At 36.8% G+C, this 22,176-nt stretch overlaps 4 protein-coding genes across 5 annotated transcripts in view; 3 read left to right on the top strand and 1 right to left on the bottom strand.

Annotated features, from left to right (window-relative positions):
- LOC106130179 (vesicular glutamate transporter 1) overlaps positions 1 to 3,071 on the top strand; it is a 37,306-nt gene extending 34,235 nt beyond the window's left edge. For both annotated transcript variants that reach the window (XM_060945024.1, XM_060945023.1), the window contains exons 9-11: positions 1,184 to 1,287; positions 1,977 to 2,097; positions 2,752 to 3,071. In XM_060945024.1, the coding sequence (XP_060801007.1) occupies positions 1,184 to 1,287; positions 1,977 to 2,097; positions 2,752 to 2,955 (429 nt within the window). In that variant the 3' untranslated portion in view covers positions 2,956 to 3,071. The remainder of the gene's footprint in view (positions 1 to 1,183; positions 1,288 to 1,976; positions 2,098 to 2,751) is intronic.
- Positions 3,072 to 5,956: 2,885 nt separating this feature from the next.
- LOC106130219 (probable RNA-binding protein 46) lies at positions 5,957 to 9,985 on the top strand. Its single transcript, XM_013329011.2, has 4 exons — positions 5,957 to 6,738; positions 8,235 to 8,731; positions 9,075 to 9,282; positions 9,691 to 9,985. The coding sequence occupies exons 1-4, from the start codon at positions 6,058 to 6,060 to the stop codon at positions 9,859 to 9,861; spliced, it is 1,557 nt and encodes a 518-aa protein (XP_013184465.2). The 5' UTR covers positions 5,957 to 6,057; the 3' UTR covers positions 9,862 to 9,985.
- Positions 9,986 to 10,855: 870 nt separating this feature from the next.
- On the bottom strand, positions 10,856 to 21,185 carry LOC106130156 (zonadhesin). Its single transcript, XM_060945146.1, has 10 exons — positions 21,028 to 21,185; positions 19,746 to 19,937; positions 19,361 to 19,583; positions 18,352 to 18,374; positions 17,647 to 17,885; positions 16,573 to 16,654; positions 12,832 to 13,020; positions 12,191 to 12,376; positions 11,708 to 11,746; positions 10,856 to 11,086 (listed from the first exon to the last, which is right to left on the bottom strand). Exons 1-10 carry the CDS (start codon positions 21,086 to 21,088, stop codon positions 10,869 to 10,871), a joined length of 1,452 nt encoding a protein of 483 aa, XP_060801129.1. The 5' UTR covers positions 21,089 to 21,185; the 3' UTR covers positions 10,856 to 10,868.
- On the top strand, positions 13,353 to 15,626 carry LOC106130218 (aspartate--tRNA ligase, mitochondrial). The gene has a single exon (XM_013329010.2). The coding sequence runs from the start codon at positions 13,545 to 13,547 to the stop codon at positions 15,414 to 15,416; it is 1,872 nt and encodes a 623-aa protein (XP_013184464.2). The 5' UTR covers positions 13,353 to 13,544; the 3' UTR covers positions 15,417 to 15,626.
- Positions 21,186 to 22,176: the final 991 nt, after the last annotated feature.

The following is a 22,176-nucleotide window of genomic DNA, read 5'->3' on the forward strand; positions in this document are numbered from 1 at the left end:
GTCGGTAGTTGCGTATATAGCCGCTCGCTGCTAACTTACTAAACACAAACGCAAGAACAAAAAGCTAAATAGCTGAACGTGGCCATTCCGTCTTTTCAAGACTGTCGGCTCTGTCTACCCCGCAGTCCATACGTGACCATATGTATGTATGTTTTGGTGATACGATTGAGATACGCTCGTTTATTACTTACCTAAATAATTGCAATCAGCGATAATTGCGTTACCGATCGCTGACGGCCTCTGTGGCGCAGCGGTAGTACGCTTGTCTGTGACACCGGAGGTCCCGGGTTCGAATCCCGGTCAGGGCAAGATGAGAAAAGAACTTTTTCTTATTGGCCTGAGTCTTGGATGTTTATCTATATAAGTATTTATTATAAAATATAGTATCGTTGAGTTAGTATCTCGTAACACAAGTTTCGAACTTACTTCGAGGCTAACTCAATCAGTGTAATTTGTCCCGTATATATTTATATTTATTATATATTTATGATATATACGTACATATCATAGTCACGTCTATATGCCTTGCGGGGTAGACAGAACCTTGAACAAAATCTTGAAAAAACTAAAAGGCCACGTTTAGCTTTACTAGAGGCCGCCCGCCACTTCGTCCGCGTGGAATCAATCCCGCGGGAACTCCGGGATAAAAAGTAGCCTTTATGTTATTCTGGGTCTTCAGCTACCTACATACCAAATTTCATCGTAATTGGTTTAGTATTTTTTTGCGTGAAAGAGTAACAAATATCCATATTGACATCCTGACATACTCACAAACTTTCGCATTAATAATATTAGTAGGATGATGGGATTGAGATCCAACAATGGTGACAGGTTGCTAGGCTAACGCCTAAAAGAATCCCGTGTATAAGCCTATATTTTAGTCGCCTTTTACGACATGAATGGGAAAGCGCAAAGGATATAGACGTGACCATATGTATGTATGTATGTACCTAGAGCCAGGTGAAAGATAATTTTGTTTTTCAATAAACTCATGTATAATGGTATGCAGAGATCGTGGCAAGTGGAAAGAGGTAGTCTCTGCCTACCCCTCCGGGAAAGAGGCGTGATTTTATGTATGTATGTATGTATAAACTCATATTATGTATCTTACATTGAACACGCTCATTGTGGACCAAAAACTTTGAATATCTCTTTTTTAATCAAGTTTATCTTTCAATTCCAGACAATATTCATGGTCGCCGCTGCGTATTCCACGACTGTGGTAGGATGCCTCGTATTTCTTACAATAGCCGTGGGTCTTGGTGGCTTCGCGTGGTCCGGATTCAGGTGATTACTTTGTATTTCATGTGCCGTGTGGTTCCCGGCACCAATAAAAAGAAGAATAGGACCACTCCATCTCTTTCCCATGGATGTCGTAAAAGGCGACTAAGGGATAGGCTTACAAACTTGGGATTCTTTTTTAGGCGATGGGCTAGCAACCTGTCACTATTTGAATCTCAGTTCTGTCATTAAGCCAAATAGCTGAACGTGGCCTTTCAGTCTTTTCAAGACTCTTGGCTCTGTCTACCCCGTAAGGGATATAGACGTGATGATATGTATGTATGTATGTAGAATAGATTTATTTTCAAAATTGGATACAAGGTATCACTTATTGACGTCACATCACTTAAATCTAATTATAACTACTACCGCTTCCAAAGCGCGTGTGTAGAGGAAGCGGCGGAACAAACTACACTGCAGCATTTTCATCGGACGCCAATGTACAAATATAGATCTCTTAAATCTAAATCATATAGCAACATCGTAGCAACCTATCTCAACCTACCTACACAAACAACCTACCTAAATCTCGCGGCATTCCAGTCTTTTCAAGACCGATGGCACGGTCAACACCGCAAGGGATATAGACGTGATAATATATGTATGTTTTCTATATAAACCTGTCACTATATCACTATATAAGTACTATATCTTCTTTCCCATCACAAAAATGTTATTAATTACATCATTTCCAGCGTCAACCATCTCGACATAGCTCCGCCCCATGCGAGCGTCCTCATGGGTCTGTCCAACACCGTGGCGACATTGCCAGGTATCGTCAGCCCCCCACTGGCCGGGGCCATCGTCATTGACAAGGTAATGTCACGTCTATGTGTCACTCCTTGCCGTGTGGTTCCCGGCACTGATTGAACAAAAGAATAGGTCCACCACCACTCCATGTCACATCTCTGTCCCTGCCGTGTGGTTTCCGGCACCGATTGAAAAACGAATAGGATCACCACTCCATCACGTTCCCATGATGTCGTAAAAGGCGACTGAGGGGTAAGCTTATAATGATGGGTCTGTCCAACACCGTGGCGACATTGCCAGGTATCGTCAGCCCCCCACTGGCCGGGGCCATCGTCACTGACAAGGTAATGTCACGTCTCTCTGTCACTCCTTGCCGTGTGGTTCCCGGCACTGATTGAACAAAAGAATACGTCCTCCGCCACTCCATCTCACGTCTCTGTCCCTGCCGTGTGGTTTCCGGCACCGATTGAAAAAAGAATAGGTCCACCACCACTCCATCACGTTCCCATGGATGTCGTAAAAGGCGACTGAGGGGTAGGCTTATAAATTTAGGATTCTCCTTTTAGGCGATTGACCAGCAACCTGTCACTATTTGAATCTCGATTCTATCTTATAGACAAAAAGCTTAACGCGGCCCATCAGTCTTTTCGAGACTGTTGGCTCTGTCTACCCCGCAAGGGATATAGACGTGATTATATGTATGTTATTTAATTTTTTCAGACGGCTGAACAGTGGCGCGTAGTATTTTTCATATCAAGCGCCATCTATCTCGTCGGGGCGGTAGTTTACGGCGTGTTCGCGTCGGCTGAGAAACAGCCGTGGGTCGTTGAACCCGATTGCGATGCGAGTTTCGACACAGATGGCGCCTCTGTTACTACGGCGAGAGGCTACGACAACAAGGCATTGGACAATTCTGAGATGTGAATCCTCGAATGTTGTTATTGATTCTTCTGTTGGCTGTACAGATTTGGATACATACATAGGTAATAAGATACATACATACATACATAGAATCACGTCTATATCCCTTACGGGGTAGACAGAGCCGACAGACTTGAAAAGATCTGCTGACTCTGCTACCTGAAAGCTCTGTATGGCTTTATAATGAAAGCCCATCGCCTACAACAAGAATCCCAAGTTTATTAGTTTATCCCTTAGTCGATTTTTACGACATCCATGGAAATGAGATGGAGTGGTCCTATTCTTATGTACCGGGAACTACACGGCGAATTTCAGGATTTATAGAAAAGGGTTCAGTCATAAACTACAAATTTGATTATGACATAATTAAGTATCAGTATAAGTATGTATCTCAAAATTCCTACCGAAGTAGCGAAGTGAAGACCCCGGTAAATACTTATTTTGTGATCGCTTAGATAAATTAAAAATCTATAGAAATATTAAGAAATGTGTATCAGTGTGTTCCTAGCTTTAGATTTTAATCTTGTAATGTATCAAATATGTTATCGTGAAATATGTAAAAAATATATTGTGAATTTTTTTATGTGTAAATTTTGTATTTCGTTGTTTTAATTTTGAATTTTACGCCTTTGTGATAAGTGACTTTATTGTATGTAAAACCAGGGTTACCCAAAACAGGTTCATAGTAAAATGCGTACCCCGGGCTCCTCCTGAGGTTGTAACCGGAACCGGGAAGCCAGGAGGAAGAAGAAAGAATTTTAATTGTTTGTGATATTTCTTCGAATATTTTTTCATCTATTACATTTTCTTTCTTATTCTATTTATTGTATCGTTATCTATTCTGTTTTTTTTTTTTAATTTGACGATGATGATATCAAAAAATTCTTATTTTTTTTTAAATCAAATTACTTATTTAATCAGTTTAATAGTGTATCCAATTAAGTATTGTCAAATATATTGGTAATGCACTTATATTTCTGTAAAATACAACATTAAATTGAATTTCATTGTAAATATAAGTTCGAACCACGTCCAGGGCATGATGAGAAATGAACTTTTCTGAATGGTCTTAGGCGTTTTATATAAGTATGTATTTATTATAAAACCAGCTGTGCCCGCGAGTTTGTCGTGGAATAGTTATTTTGAGCATCATTGAAGCTCTCAGGGGGAATAATTTTCCACGTTTTTTTTTCACATTTTCCATGATTTGTAGATTTTGTGAAGTTGCAGCGTGATGTTGAATAGTCTAAAGCCTTCCTCGATAAATGGTCCATTCAACGAAATTTTTTTTTTAAATCGTACCATTATTTCCTGAGAATAGCGCGTTCAAACAAACAAACTCTTCAGCTTTATAATATTAGTATAGATATGTTATCGTTGATTTAGTATCTGGTGACACAAGTTTCGAACTTACGTCGAGTAAAAGAGTAATATGTAATTTGTTCCGTATGTATTGATTTATATTTTATAAGTATACCTTTACTTTTGTTAAGTACTACATCAAACAGAATTTGTGACAGGGTTAATTTTTAAGCAAATATTATTATAGTGCTATTTTGTAAAAGTGATTCTATGAAAAATATAAGATTGACATATTATGTTGATTTTTCTTTTCATATTCCTTTTTATTATTTTAAATTCTTCAAAAGAACCATCCAGCTTTACAGCTATCTGATTTAAAATATATACTATGTTATGTACATTAGTTTGAGTGCTAACAGATGCTCTTGTGGTGTGGAACCCCGCATATTTACGCAACTGGATAACATTACCATGATAGATTCAATATGGGTTAGTTTGCCCTGCAAAGGCTGCGCAGGTCAAATGGGAGTAGCTTTGTGTAAAAACCTGTCTCACTCAATCCAGGATCCACGGTCATCTTCAGAGTGGTGAGGATGCAACTAAAGCGACTAAAGCCAGGAGGATGATGAAATTACAAAGATTTAGCTAGCACATGTATATGAGACGTCTGTAAATAATTATTTTCCTTACAAACGTCTTTACTTTCCTCTCTCTTTCTATCTCCTGGATTCACCTTATGGATTAAAAGAGAGGGAAGACTTATTAACTTCGTAACACTGGGCTCCCGGACGCATCTGCAAATAACGCTAAGGAAATTATGAATCATTGATAAAATGAAAGGGTTATCAAAATAATAAAGTTTAATAGATATGAGACTATTACACCTTCATAGTAACTTATGAATAAATTATTGCCAAAAACAAAGATTAGAATCCGACTTTATCTTCTAAATGGTAACAGGTACTTCTATTGTCGATGCCCTGTAGTAGGTATGTAGTATAGATGAATACGAAATATGTACGTACAACGTAGTGATTACATACTCTTTATAAGTACCGCGTACAGAAACATCACACCTCCTTTTTATTTTCTGGCAAAGGAAATGTTACACTTAAAATGTTGTCTTACGCCATCTGTTGACAGTTTTCATAAAACCTAGATGGAACTATGTCGCACTCCGGACGTTTCAAATTCGTGTTTAATTTTACATTGCTATGTAACATAATGATCGATTATTACCTTAAAATATTATATTGTAAATATACATATGTAAATTATTTTTAATTTATTAATATTCAGTAAAGATATTTTTATTAAGTAATTATTTGTACCTGTAATCCATTTCCCATCGATGAAAACTTGACAAACACATACTTTTACTTCAAATCTATTAAAATTTTTAAATATGTTTATCATTTAATTAATTATTAATTTTATCAATAACTCACAATAATATTAATGTTATTTGAAATTTAATTACGTTTCAATGTACATCAAACTATTTTGTAAAATAATCTTCATTTATTCTTTAAACTAGAAATTAGAAATAATTTAAATAAATAAATCTATATCACTATTAATCAAGCCATACTTATTAGTATTTTTGTACAACATGATAAAAACTGAAAAAAAAGGCACAAAATTGTTCGAAGATCGGGCGCCATTTTCAAATCTCATGACGTCACTGCCGCTACCCCGCCGGTTCGTTTGTCGGCAAAGTATAAAGAGAGCCGACACTTTGTGGCGCCGCTTTTCGCCATTTGATTTTGAATCGAGTTTCGTGACGAAGTTTTGATTTGAAAAATGGAGAAATCACTTGCAATTGTCGACAGAAAGGGCGGCGAGATGACCTCTAAACTCTTGGATCTGATGGATAAAACTGGATATTCCATAGTACAGCACAATGGACAAAGGAAATTTGGGCCTCCCCCGGGATGGCTCGGTCCACCGCCTCCGAAGGGCTGCGAAGTTTTCATCGGGAAACTACCAAGGGAAATCTTCGAAGACGAACTGGTGCCTATATTCTCCAGAGTCGGGAAAATCTACGAAATGCGCCTGATGATGGACTTTTCCGGCTCAAACCGAGGGTATGCTTTCGTGACCTACGCCACGAGAGCGGAGGCTTTCCGTGCTGTCAAAGAATTGAACGGATACGAAATAAGACCAGGCAGGAGCATCGGCGTCGTCAAATCTGTGGACAACTGCCGCCTCTTCGTGGGAAACATTCCGAAGAACAAAACCAAAGAGGAAATCCTGGAGGAACTGTCAAAAAGGGTAGCTGGTATAGTGGATGTGATTTTATACAAGAACTGTTATGACAAGAGGTTGAATAGGGGCTTCGCTTTCGTGGAGTTCACGTCTCACAGGGCTGCTGCGATGGCCAGGAGGGCGTTGGTGCCGGGCTGCGTGAAGGTCTGGGACCAAGAGCTAATGGTGGACTGGGCGGAGCCGGAGCCAGAGGTCGATGACGAACAGATGCGGAGGGTGAGCGAGTTTTATTATTTTTAAGTAATGCGCATGCGAATTTTTTTTTGGAGAATTAAATACAGGGCCTAAGATTCACTTAAGCTATCTCGCCATGGGCCCTTAATCATACTGCTAAGGTTGATCGAGATAGTTGATCGAGATAAGGTGAAGATAGTGCGGGTAAAATCGAAATTTTAGTGTCAATACTTCCCTTCATAGGTATTTAGTTAAAAGCTCCATTTTAAATTTTCATCACCATGATTCCAACTTGGTATGACCAGACCTTCCTGGATCAAATAGTTGAAACCGAACCACTGGATTCTTTTAAAGAGTACATATATAACTTCCCATTAGAATGATTAAGAAATAACTTCATAAACTTTGCTTGGTGTTCGGCAAGTCTATATAATCTTTTATCTTATGGAAGGTAATAATTTAAATTTAGTAGGTACATAGGTACTTAATTAACTTTCTAGAATTACATGCATTAAATTTTTTCAATCAACCTGGCCTTAGTTTTTGCCAAAGCATTGATTACATTTGTTTATGTTAAGGCTATGATCAAATAACTTAAGATATGATTATTTATTCTTGAGACCACCTGTTGAGTACATAAAATCTAAATCTAAATAAACATCACACGCAGAATTAAATACCTTGTTTCCTACCTAATTTCCCTCCTAGATACCCTTGTATAGATTGTGCAAATTTTATCAAGGGAGTGGCCTTGATGAGTTCAAGTTTTGAGTTTTGGGTAGGTACCTACTAGGTAATAAAAATATTTAACAGATTGAAATGTTTGTAGCAGTAATTAAATATGAACCTTATTCCAATAACATAAAGCTGAAATTACAAATCAAAAGCTTGCATAGATAACAATTACATGTTCTGTGTACTGTACTACCTATTCTAGCTTTATCATTATTCATTCTGGCTTTTTCTAGGCCCCTGACTCTGTCTACCTCGTAAGAGATTATATTATGTATCATTATAATCATTATGAAATTAGGTTTACAGCTTATGGTCAACTGTTGCCAGTTGACTTGATAGCCCATGGTTCAGGTTTGGGTAAATTATTATTGTAATACCTACCTTTACGAATTACTATGGAATCCATTCCAGATGGAGTCATTTTTGTTACACTAGTTTTAATGTGTTCCTACCATCTGTTCTCTCTTACATACTTAGTGCCGTGTGGTTGCTGGCAATATACAAAAGTAGAGACCACTCTTTCCCACTGATGGCGTAAAAGGAGACTAACGTAATAGGCGCATTTTAGTGAAAGTTCTGGTCTAGTATGTAGCTTGGCTGCATATATGCTGATATGCTTTTAAGAAACTCGGGCTTTCTTCTATTATGCAATATACCTACCAGTTTTATGGTGATTTAAGTGCCAAATTATCGATTGCATTAGGGTTATTCCTATTATTGATTGATTAGCAAAATGCTAACTGACTGAGGTGGCATGCAAAAATGTATGTAAGATGAAGACCTAAACAATTAATAAATTGCAGGTCAAAGTACTCTACGCCCGCAACTTCCTTATACGGACCACACCTCAAACCATTCAGACAGTATTCGAACAAGCTATCGGCACCAAAATAGAGCGTCTTAAAAAGATATATGACTATGCTTTCATACATTTCCATGAGCGCGAACATGCTGAGCGTGCTATGGCGAATTTGCAAAATTGTGAAATTGACGGTAGTATTATAGAAATACGGTGGGCCAAGCCCGTCGACCGTGAAGTGTACCGTATTCAGAAAATGACTAAAGGCAATGCGAAGTTTAATAACAGTCTTGACTTGAATCAAACTCTCTTGCTTTACAAACAGCACTTGGACAAGAAGGAATATGCATACTCCCCGAAAGAGGACGAAGGCATTGGTTCTGGATGTGCAGGGTCCACATGTGGCTCACCGGAGCTGAAGTCATTGCAGTATCCAAGTTACGCTATCACGAAGGACAATTACACTATGGCTCCTGCTAAACTTGATGCCATGTGCAAAAGGTAGGATATTTCTTTTTAATTTTTTTCAGCTCCCGTCCTTGATTTTATCGCGCGAAAAACTGTCTCGTTTCAAGTCATAATTAAAAGTGAAACAATGATAGATTAGGCGTCGCGCGTGCTATGCTACGGGGCTAGGTTTGTGAAATTATATTTTTTTCTTTTTACTTTTTACATTTTCAAATTTCGAATTAAAATAAAACTGAAGCTAACAAGATTTGTAGAATCACAATCATTCATTTGTCCTTCCTAAATTAAAAAATATAAATTCGAATCTATTTGGAAGACTCATTTCATTTTATTTTCTCCATTTATTTAAGGTTTTAAATTTTATCCTTTTTTCCAGATACACATGGGCACCACCGATATATGACTACCAGAAGTGCCTGAACCCCAGTGGTGCAGAAGTCTGGATCGGCAGAGTTGAGCTTCCACACGTTACTCTACCCCTGGTGTCGACTCCTCAACGCATCGGGCCCTTCGTATCGCAGCCCTGCTTCTCATTACAACAGGCGCAAGTAGAAGCTGCCGAGACAGCCCTACATTATATTAAGGTAAATTGAAATATTAAGGTAGTAGCTAACTAGTCTCTTTGGGCTGTTATAAGGATTTGAGATATTTCGCTAGATTTTATCAGTCTTCTCTTGATCTCTACTCCTTAGAGCATTGGGCCCCTTTATCTGTCCTGCTTCTCATTGAAACGATCTTAAGAAACTGTGAAATCTGTCCTACATTATATTTGATTAGTGGAATTCAAATTCAAAAATGTTTAGTGACTCTTTCAAAGTGTCAGTGCAGAAAAAAAAATTATCTTGATCATTCCTGAGTCATGGTCAAAGCTAGGGCCTTTGAATACTACCTGGGAGGACTTTTAATTTGAAATAAATCTACCTACATAAGCCTTCTCAATTCTTATACCCACCACACAAACTGTTAAATGATGCTTAATTTTTTTTTTGCAGATGCTTCGCGTCGACGCCGTCCAACGTGCTGCTGCGCCAGTGCAACCAGTGTACCAGCCAGTAATCCAGCCAGTGCCAAGCTGTGTTCCCGTATCTTATGACTACTCTTCTCTATACCCTCGCCCACAAACTCTGCCTGTCACAGTACCAACTCTCTGGCGTACGGTTTGAATTTAAGTTGGCAATACTGACATGGAAAAGACCCGCGAAATTCCTATTTGTTTTTAGAAAATAAAGCGGGATTTTGCTGTTACATTAGAGCCAATATTTAGTTTTTTGACTAGTTAAGTGTTGAAGCAATTGGGGCATTCAATTGTATTTTTGTTTCTAAGAAAATGAAAAACAATTTATTTTGTTCTAATTGTTGTTGGTATGTTATGCACTAGTTTTAATATTCTCTATTTGATTGTTTTAGTTCCAATCTTTGTTGACTATAATTCTTAAGATTATATTTGACGTGAAAAGTTAAGACGCATAATCGCAGATATTTTTGATTTTTCTTTATCAATAAAAAGCGGCCAATTTTGACTTGCAAATTTTTGTAAAACTACACTTTTACGTTCGTAAAGTTGATTGTATATTTTTATTTGGATATGGTAGCAGCATTATTTTTAAAATAAGCTGCGCGCTTCAGTGCTTACTTGTATTTATACTTCAGTATAATCAGAGATAAGCCTGATTTGTTTAATCTTTACATAATTATTTTGTTTGGAGACAGTTTTGTAGTTTTAAGACTGAATTTAAAATAAACATTTGTTCACAAATATTGGTATTTGATTTTCAACATAGGTTAGATACATAGCAATGTTACCATTACATACATTACTTATAATCACGCTTATATCCCTTGCGGGGTAGACAAGGCCCAACAGTCGAAAGACTGAAAGGCCACTATATGGCTTTACGATGTAATTGACCAACAATGTTATTGTTGAGAAACCTATGATTTTGAAGTGACAGATTCATGTCTCAAGTCTTTGATTCTCAGTGAAGTGGGTGGGTCTTATAATTTTTATTTTATAGGTAGGTTTGTGTTTCTTTAATAGGTGCCATGGATGCCTCAAAGACTTATTTATGATATTATATGTGTACGTATCGTATGTATGTACTTTATATAGATAAAAGGTGATAACCGAAAGGTTAATAAAATAAACCGCTTCTTCCACTAATTTATGAAACTAATTAAAATCTGGAGAATTTGCTAGCTCCGGGCATTGTCGCATAGGCACGCATGGTTCTCCAGTCTTCTTCCTGAGGAAGCCTGGTTTGCAAGCACACCTGGGTCTGCAAGGCTCCTTCGAGTTACACTTGAACCTGGCCACTAAGGATATGCAGGTCTCTGGCGGACAAGTCTTCTTGCAGCTCTGGTATTCTTCGTTCTGGCCACATTTTGGTTCTGTAAAATTAATTCAGTTCTGCAAATTAATTTGGTAATGTAAAATTAATTTGGTTCTGTAAATTAATTTGGTTCCGTAAATTAATTTTTTTTTTTTTTTTTTTATATAATAAATATATACGGGACAAATTACACTGATTGAGTTAGCCTCGAAGTAAGTTCGAAACTTGTGTTACGAGATACTAACTCAACGATACGATAATTTGGTTCCGTAAATTAATTTGGTTCTGTAAATTAATTTGGTTCCGTAAATTAATTTGGTTCTGTATAACATGTCGGAAGCCTAGAGGATGCCACAGCGTCTATCCGAGTGTCTTCGTCGCAGCATCATACGTCGTCAACGACTACTCCTGAGGGACCTTATTCCATAAATGATTAGAAACTACACAACAGGGACAAATTACCAGGTTGAGCTAGCCAAAGTAAGTTTGGGACTCGTGAACGTTTATAATTATAATACATAGCGGGACGAGATTGAAAAGTAACCGCCGACTACGGGATAACAAACTTAACTTCGATAACTTATAAATACAAACTCTAACAACTCACTTAAAATCTGTGCATGTTTGGCCGTAAACCTGTGGATATTCTTTATGTGCATATTATGTGTAAGCAACATACCAGTTGGGATTTCTCGTTTAATTCTGCTGCTTTCTTTTGCTGTAAAATAAGAAACTGATAAGGAAACTGTTTGTATCTAATAAGAAATGTCTATTAGAAAGATAGATATAAATTCATATAGAATTTCTCAAACTAACAAATTTCTGTGTGTAATTTGGTCTGTTTAATGTTCCTTCAATTATGAATTACTTTAAACATGTTGTTGCCGTGTGGTTCCCGGCACCAATGAAAAAATAATAAGACCAGTCCATCTCTTCCCCATGGATGTCGTAAAAGCTCACAAGCTTGGGATTCTGCTTTTAGGCGATGGGCTAGCAACCTGTCAATTCTATCATTAAGCCAAATAGCTGAACGTGGCCGTTCAGTCTTTTCAAGACTGTTGGCTCTGTCTACCCCGCAAGGGATATAGACGTGACCATATGTATGTTTAAACATGTTCACATAAAATCACGCTCTTTTTCCGTAGGGATACGTGTTACTTACGACAATCTTCAACTGGCACACAATTCTTGTCCGCATCTCTCGCGAAACCGTCGTCACAATAACACTTTCGGTTACACACAATATTTACAATAGGGCAGTTGGTTCGATTCTGCATGTGTAGTTCCGAACACACGTTGTCGCATTCGGGTCCACATGAAAAGTACTCGTTTCTTCCGGGACACATATCTGGAAGAGTGAAAATTATTTCACTACCTTTTAAGGTACATATGATCCACCTGGCATTTGTTCCGGCTTAGTCTTACCCGTAATATCTTCTAAGCGTCGTAAGATGCGATAAAGGGAATAAGTGTCCTGAAAGGCGTAACAAACATGTTCCATGTCATGTTCCCTTGTAAACAGGCAGGCAGATGGGAGTCGTTTCGTTCCCATGTCTGAATTGTAGTTGGAAGAGGACGGTAAAGGAAGTTAATGAATAACGTGACATCTTAAACAGGGGAGAGAAAATTGTAACGTTGGAAATGTCGAACATTTTTTGGAAAATCAGAGACGTTTTAGCGCAAGGTCAGGTCAATAAACAGACGAGCTGGTATGAAAAGAAATTAAGTAGGTACTTAAGTATGTAGCGATCGTGGCACGTGGAAAGATTCTCTGCCTACCCTTCCGGAATAAAATAAACTTACCACATTCTTCTCCCTTAATACAGTCACCCAGTACGTTCCTGAAATAGCCCTCTTTGCACACGCATTTATCTTTACATTTTCCTTCTATTATGCAGCTGAATCTTATATCTCTATTACGGCAAGATTTTTCTGGAGGACATGGATGAACACATGCTACTCTTTCATTCGGGCGATTACATCTAAGTGATCCTGAAAATTAAAAAATTATAATTGCAAAAAAATGAAAGCCTCTAGTAACCCCTATTGATTTACAGCTACGAACCTATGCTATTTCCTAGGTTTATGTAATATCCACCTAAATCTATGAGGACATCATTTTATTATATAAAGAATATCAAAGTTCATATTATTGACAAATCATTGGAAAGTTATTTCTTTTTGAGAAGTCGGTTGAATTGAAAACTATTTATTCGTAGTTTTTTTTTATTTTAACATTTTTTTTACTAAGCAAATTGGTCACTGTCATATGTTTTTAAATGTCACTGTCATCCATGGTTTGTCAAATTGTCAGTATAAAAAAAATTGTGAACTTCAAATTAAATCAAAACAAACAATTTTCAATTTAAAATGGAATTTTTATTATAAAAATAATATTGTAGTATTTTTCATGTTATGTCAACATTGACGCAGTTAGTTATCCACTACGGCAGATTGTGAAAATACCACGTAACAAAATATATCTATTTTACAACACTTGGTTGTATAGTTACATCATGTGGAGACGAAACTTTGTTTATTTACAGAAAAATGTGTCCAACATTTTTTCGGCGTCAAAAATAAGCAATTCAAGATGTAATTGTGTTCATAAATTGATTACAGTGGGCTACTATCATAGTTTTAAAAGACCGCAAAACATAACCTCTAAAGCGAACTTTCAATATTTACATGACGTGAAACTGGTTGATAATGTAGATACAGATAGTAATACTTTCACATATAGAACTCATACATGTGGAGAATTAAGATCCAAACATTCAGGACAGAAAGTCACACTTTGTGGATGGGTACAGTTTCAAAGATTATCCAAGTTTTTGCTGTTACGGGATGCATATGGATTAACACAATGCATTGTAAGTGAAGGTCAAGATTTACCCGACATACCCTTAGAAACCGTAGTAAGAATTAAAGGAACAGTAGTCCAACGGCCCAAAAATATGATTAACCCTACTATGAGTACTGGTGAAGTGGAAGTGATTATAAAGGATTGTAAAATATTGAATAATGTTAATAAGTTGCCATTCAATTTGAGAGATTATCAGAAGCCAAAGGAACAGTTACGATTACAGTATCGGTATGTTGATTTGAGATTTCCAGAAATGCAGAGCAATTTGAGATTTAGATCGAATATGCTTCATAACATGAGAAAGTTTTTGATCGAGAAGTATGGATTTGTAGAAGTTGAAACACCAACATTGTTTTGTCGAACACCAGGTGGCGCTAGAGAGTTTGTCGTACCAACTCACCATAAAGACTTATTTTACTCTCTTGTTCAAAGTCCACAGCAGTTCAAACAAATGCTTATGGCTGGAGGTGTGGACAGATATTTCCAAGTGGCCAGGTGTTATCGAGATGAAACCACACGTCCAGACAGACAGCCTGAATTTACACAATTAGATATAGAGTTATCATTCACCAATTTAGATGGAGTTTTGACATTGATTGAGCAATTATTGTATGAAACTTATTTACAAAATCTTCCTAAACCACCTTTTGAAAGGCTGACTTATAAAGAAGCAATGGAAAGTTATGGTACAGACAAACCTGATCTAACTTATGACCTAGTTTTTAAGAACTTGACAACACTATTTAAACAGAAATCAAAAGATTTAAATTTTGGAGCATATGCATTGCCATACCCTAGCGAACTAGGTAAATTAACAGCAAAATCTAAAGAGAAAATCAGAGAGCTTGTTAAAAAATATAAAAACAAAGTGATTTTACATGAAAATATACCAAAAGAACTAGGTGAAGACTTGGCAGAGAGAATAAAACACGAAATTGGTTCAAATTCGTGCATAATATCAATGGGTGAAAGTGGAAATTCTTGTTCATGTTTAGGAGAAATTCGAGAGCTGATTGCCTCACTGTTGAAATCTAAAAATCTGTTAGTGACAAATGAGGTTATAAAGCCTTTATGGGTCGTGGATTTTCCATTATTTGTTAAAGGAGAAAATGGTTTGGAGACTTGTCATCATCCATTTACAGCTCCACATCCGGACGATCTAGATTTATTACACACTGAACCTGAAAAAGTGAGATCTCTAGCTTATGATTTAGTTATAAACGGCAATGAAGTTGGCGGTGGATCGGTGAGGGTACACAATGCGGTTTTACAGGAAGAATTGTTAAAAATATTGAATATTGATTCTGAAAAATTATCGCACTTCATGGATGCATTGAAATCTGGATGTCCGCCTCATGCGGGTATTGCTCTTGGTATTGATAGGTTAGTTAGTTTAGCATGTAATGCAGAATCTATACGAGATGTAATCGCCTTTCCGAAGAGTCATGATGGTAAAGATCCCTTATCAGGAGCACCTAACACTATTTCTTTAGATGATAAGAAGTATTATCATATTGTTTAGGAATTAATGGCCAGATGACCATGGTTTGAGTTTATTCATGGCTACTGGGTTTGTCTACTCCGTAAGGGATAAGGACGTGATATAATTACATATGTAAGTCTGTTATTATTTGTGAAGATTATATTGTTCCTTAAAGTGATTTTGTTTTTTTAATTGATCACCTATTAGATTATATTCACCATTGCCGACTCTGAAGGTAGGCTTTACTTTTAATTCTCACCTAAGAGACATTAAAAATTTTGGGAGTATTGTGGCATTTATTATGATCTTCCTAGCGTTAATCCAGGTTGTGCCCTCACCTTCTGAAATGGAACCCAGGGGCCCATAAAGAGTACTCCCTTTATTTGAGAGTATTATAAGAAATTTGTTTTACATTTTATTTTGGAGATTTTTTTTCAAGTTGGTAAATAAGTATCTGTTTAGCTTATTACAAACTATTCAACGTAGCTTGGAGGTCACAAAACTAGCCAAGTCGGGTTAGTCCCCTCGCACGTAACAAGTTTCTGACGTCATAATGACATACACGAGACTTAAGTTCATGATGATGATTTATCATATTTACCTTTTGCTATTGCTAAGGACAATTTATTTGATGAACATCTCTGGGAAACCTATCATGGATTTGTTTTATTAATTCAAACTAATTTTATTTTTGTTCGTCACGATTGAACTCGAAAAAGTACTCGAACGATTTAGGCACAGAGACAATAACCATCAGGCAGGAGTAACACAGCTTACTTTATTTCTTGGAATTCCCACGGGAATTTAAGTCTAACGCGGGTGGAACTTAGTATTTGAAAGAATAATAATACTGGGTCTAGCAATTTTTAGATGGATTTCTAGATCTAGTAATTTCAGATTTTATAGACGCTTTTATGCCTAGAGGCCCGGGAATATATAGGTTTAGGTTTCAGGTCAGGATACAACGATGCGACAATTATCGTTGTTTGAAATATTCTTTCGACATTTTAAGCCCGATATGTTTATTAATCTCATCTTTGCAGATGTCGGTTTTACCCTCCGCCGCTATACTAATACTACCTACTTCATGACCGTCTAACTATAACTATAGATAAATTCATATTAACCACTTTTCACGCATTTTTCCGCTTATAACACATATCTTTTTTGCTGACTGGCTAAATAATAATCTTACCAGCCTCGTTCGCCGCGCACAGGGAAAACGCACAGCAAAATATCAGAAATCCCCACATGACCGCGTCGAATCTCAACTGGTTCTACTGCGGAATAACCAGTGGTCATCTTTAAATACACAAGTGTATGTGTCTATAAAGATGGGTACTTATATACGTCTTAACCATTTATTTACAATGTTAGTGTTGTTTAGTATCCTATAATAGTGAATAAAAATTTTGAATTTGAATTTAAATCTGCATTTTACAGAGTGTTGCAACGGCTCTGACGAGTCATACAAGGCAGAGAAAAAGAGCTGCCCTCCCGATATTTGCGTCTCGCTCGTGAGCCGGTACGACTGCACCAAGTTCCCCCTTCCAGCGCCGGGATGCGCCTGCGACGAAGAAGGAGAACACTATGTTCCCATTTGTCAATGTTCCCAGATGAAGCATAGTGGTGAACTTATAAACTGTGTTGGTAATGGGTTGAAACTTCGAAATTCAATTGGAAAAAAAATAAAATTGTATTTGCCACGAAGAAACTATATTAATGCACTGACTTTTAACAACAATTAAATAATAATTATGATCTTACAAGTGTTAGTAAGAAGTTTGTTTTGGTTAGGTGTTAACAGAAAAAAACTGTTTCTATGTATTTAATCTTTTGGTGAAAATTACTAACCTAATTTTTAATTTCTACATTTTTGGACAGGTAATAGGTAGTTTGCCCGGGTCTCCATTATCGTGGGAATCCCCAGAAAAAGTGTAGCCTGCTTTTTGCCACTAGTCTAGGTTAGGTCTTAAACTATTTAAAATGAAATCTTCACAGTAGTAAGAGACTTCCTATAGTTGTCGTAGAAAGTGAACAAAGGATAAGAGCACTTACAAGTAATGCACCCAAAATTTTGCAAGGCAGGTAGGTTCTTAACTCTGTATTTCTAAATTAAATGAAAAAAAATCGACCGTTAAAACGATAAAGAAATTAATAAATCCTTAAATTTTTTATGAATAAGTAAGTAGGTAATAAGTACAACAAACATAATTTTTTGACAATAACAAAGAATATTACTAATGCCTAATTAAAAAATTGTTCAGACATTTTCTACTTCATGATCGTCTGATTGGCATTGCACACTATGCTTCATCTGAGGACATTGACAAATCGGGACACAGTCTTCTCCTTCTTCAGGCCGGAGGTACCCGGAGTCGCAGGCGCATCCCGGCGCTGGAGGGGGGAACTTGGTGCAGTCGTACCGGCTCACGAGCGAGACGCAAATATCGGGAGGGCAGCTCTTTTTCTCTGCCGTGTATGACTCGTTAGGGCCATTGCAACACTCTGTAAAATGCAGATTACATAAGTACTTAATAAAATCAAAGCTTTCATGCTTGTCCGGACATGTAGTCACGTCTATATCCCTCGCGAGGTAGACAGAGCGAACAGTCTCGAAAAAACTGATAGGCCATGCTCACCTATGTATGTAAAAATTTTGTGTGTGCTAATGTTTTTACTCCTGCTTAGATTTTAAAAGTCAATCGAACGGGAATTGTTTATATAGTTGAGATTGTACTTTTAAGTGATGAGCTAACAACCTCTCACTATCTGGAGCTCGTAATAATCCGCTTTCCACCGACTCCTGAATCACGTTAATTGGAGAACCCAGGTTCAAACCCAGGAAGGGCGCCATAATGATATAGTTGGCTCGCGTGAGTCTCATAATGGTATTATGCCTACTCATAATAACATGATGCTTCTTATTTGTTACGAAATGGAGAAAATTTAATAAAAATGTAATCAAACTTACTTTTGCTTGTCGTCGCTTCATTACTGAGCAAAGAATACACTAGAAAAACAAAGAAAATCTTCAACATCTTGACCAACCGTTACACTAACATTTTATTGAGATATTTTGTCTTTTATATTATCTACAATAAAATATTTATTTAGGTGTTGCAACCGAAAAACAGCTTTGTTAATACTGTTTATTTAGATAATGAGGTACTTACTTAAAATCATTTTCCTCATATTTTTCATAGAAGTAATCGACCAGACTATGCACGGGTTTTATTTGGGTTTAAAAAATAAAATTCCCGGCACTAAATAATAGGACCACTCCAATTATTTCCTATAGATGTCGTAATAGGCGACTAAGGCGTATGCTAATAAACTTGGGATTCTTCTTTTAGGCGATGGGCTAGCAACCTATCACTATTTGAATCTCTATACCTTTATAAAACCATAAAGCTGAACATGGCCTTTCAGTCTTTGTATGAGACTGTTGGCTCTGTCTACGCCGCAAGGGTTATAGACGTGATAATATATGTAAAATAATATTCGTTTTTATTTATTTGGCATTTCTTGGCGCTCTTTTATGAGTCATGCACATTAGTTTGTAAGCTAACTGATGCTCTTACGGTGAGGAAAAGATCGTGAGAAAACTTGCACACAGATGGAATAAAGTGGTTGCTTAGTGCAAAAAAAGTAGAGTGCGCCTTTCTAAGATCCAATCTAAGGTAGGTGGACTTAATTCAGGTCAAAAGAGCACCCAGGACTACTCTTTAGAGGGTGATGTAGTATATTTTTCCTCGTGAAAAATGTGTGAAATATGTTCCATCATGCGATACACACAGACAAACAACGACTTTGCTTTTTAATTGAATAAAAAGATATAGACTCTCCATGAAAACAAACTTAAGTAGTTATTTTTTGTAGTATGAACATGAGTCACGTTCAATCATACGAAATGTTTTTTGTACAAAGTCAAATAATTGAATTACAACATATTTTTTTACATGGGTAAGCATCTACATAACTATTCTTGGGTTTTGAAACATTGATCATAGGGTACACAGACTCCGTCCTTCCTCCAAAAGTCTTTGACACAGCGACATCTAGGCGTGCAAGGTAGAACTATTTCGAGCTGGATGAAGGGTATGCCGCAGCGGCCATTTTGAGTTGCGTTCGAGCAGTCATCCGTGGGACAAAATGGCGGACATGGGTCGAAATATTCGTTGGGACTGGTGCAGTTCACGGGAGCTGAAACATTTAAATTCGGTACCTAAATATTGACTAGAAATTTTCCTACCTAATAAGGAAGAACCTATTTGTTTTTTTTTGTATTTTGTATCTTCATATAAAGTGTATGATTAATGTCTACGGAGGAAAACGCATATTTGTGGTGACAAGTAGTACACTTACGACATTGTGTAGTTGGCACACAAGTCCCATTGCTCAAACGGCGGTAGTTAAACAAACATTGACAAGCAACTTTTGAGCACTCCTCAGTGGTCGCACATAGGCCCTCTTCTTTAATACTCGCTTCGTTTGTTGGGCAAAATTCGCCACAATGTGTGGGGCAGGAGGTCCATTGTTCGTTGACAGCACATTTTTCTGAAAGAAAAGAAGTACATCTATACTAATATTTTGTTTGTTTGAACGCGCTAATCTCAGGTGCAACTGGTTCGAATTGAAAAATTATTTTTTGTGTTGAAGGCTTTAGGCTATATAACATCTCGCTGCAACTATTAGGAGCGAAGAAATAATGGAAAATATGAAAAAAACGGGGTAAATTATTCATCCTTGAGGGCTTCAAAGATGCCCAAATAACTATTCCACGCGGGCGAAGTCGCGCTAGTACCTACATAAGTACCTTCTGATTCTCTAAGGATTTGATTCCGATCAAAACTATAAAGAATCCATGAAGCTAATTGTTTACATAATATTGTTCCCGTTTCTATACTATTTGTGATTTCGTGTAATAGATACCTACATATTAAATGTTCTCTTTAAACTTTGTTAACATTACAATCTACATTCACCAGTATTAAATAAAAGGTACCCATTAATTGGCGTTTACATCGGAAAGTAAAGATAAGATATGAATAAATTTTAGAGGTTAAAAACCTGGATCGAGCATTGTAGAAAAGGTTTTCGATTTAATAAGTATTTTAACTCCAATACTATGATTTAAGATCCCAATGCGAACTGGTGTCTGCAGTGGGCGGCGGGCAGCAGCTCACCTTAGGATCATACCATTATGAATAAAAAAAAACAATTGTAAATCTTTTTAACGGCAAAAAAAAATATTACACCCCAATCTATACTAATATTATGAAGCTGAAGATTTTTTTGGTTTGTTTGATAGTTTTTTTGAACGCGCTAATCTCAGAGACTACTATGGTTCGAATTAAAAAATTATTTTTGTTTTGAATAGACCATTTATCGAGGAAGGCTTTAGGCTATATAACAACACGCTGCAACTATTAGGAGCAAAGAAATAATGAAAAAAAAAACAGGGAAAATTATTCATCCTTGAGGGCTTCAATGATGCCCAAAATAACTATTCCACACGGACGAAGTCGCGGGCACAGCTAGTTTATTATACAAATAAAATGTTGCAAGGGAAGTATCTTTAGTGGATAAGATATTTTGTAACCCACAAGGATGCACTTTATTGAGAGTGGGAAACATTATGATTTACCTGCTAAAAGACAACAAAAAATTGAAAATAAAACACAAAACACTAACAATACATTCGCCATGACTGATCGGAATAAAAAACACACCACGAATGAATTATCAATCAATTATCACGTTTGCAGACAAACCTCATAATAAAATGCACCTTGAACATTTTATTTAAAGGCATACAATACCTATTTATTTCTGCTAAATCAATTTGGTCGCTAATAAAACTTAAAAGAAAAATCGGTACACCGCCATCTTTTTGTACATATGAGAACTACTCTTATTTCCCAGCTGAACTTGCTTGAAAAATTATTAAAGAAGTAAGTATTTGGAATCAAACACAGATGGCCCTAACTGCTTTTTATCACTTTTACTATTTGATATTACGTATGTATGATACATATATATTATAGTTAGTGTTTGGCATAATTTTAGAATTGAGATTCAAAGTGACATGTTGATAGGCCATCGCCTGTAAGAAGAATTCCAAGTTTATCAGTTATCCCTTAGTCGACTTTAACGTCGTCCATGGGAACGAAATGGTGTGGTGCTATTCTTTTTTTATACATACATACATATGGTCACGTCTATATCGCTTGCGGGGTAGACAGAACCAACAGTCTTGAAAAGACTGAATGGCCACGTTCAGCTATTTGGCTTAATGATAGAATTGAGATTCAAAAAGTGACAGGTTGCTAACCCAACGCCTAAAAAAGAATCCCAAGTTTGTAAGCCTATCCCTTAGTCGTCTTTTACGACATCCTTGGGAAAGAGATGGAGTGGTCCTATTCATTTTTGTATTGGTGCCGGGAACCACACGGCACAGTGTGTTTCCACAGAAGCAAGCACATCTGGATGGAACGAAATCCCCAAAACTAGGTTATTGGGTCCCGAACTCACTCACCGAGTCTAAAGCAAATATTTGCGAACCCTTGACCTAACTAGCGGACAACGACTGCATTTGTAAAGTGATAAATTTTATTTTAGCTATATTCTGATCGATTCAGTTGGGTCATTCAGTCATTACGCGATTTAATTATCGAAAATCTATTTTAATAAATATAGAAATATTTTTTTTTGAATTGAGAATAGCATATCATCTTTTTTTATCCCTTTTTTGCGATGGGCTAGCAACCTGTCACTATTTAAATCAATGCTATCA

Source organism: Amyelois transitella, chromosome 7 (genome assembly GCF_032362555.1).
Source record: "Amyelois transitella isolate CPQ chromosome 7, ilAmyTran1.1, whole genome shotgun sequence".
Lineage (NCBI taxonomy): Eukaryota > Metazoa > Arthropoda > Insecta > Lepidoptera > Pyralidae > Amyelois > Amyelois transitella.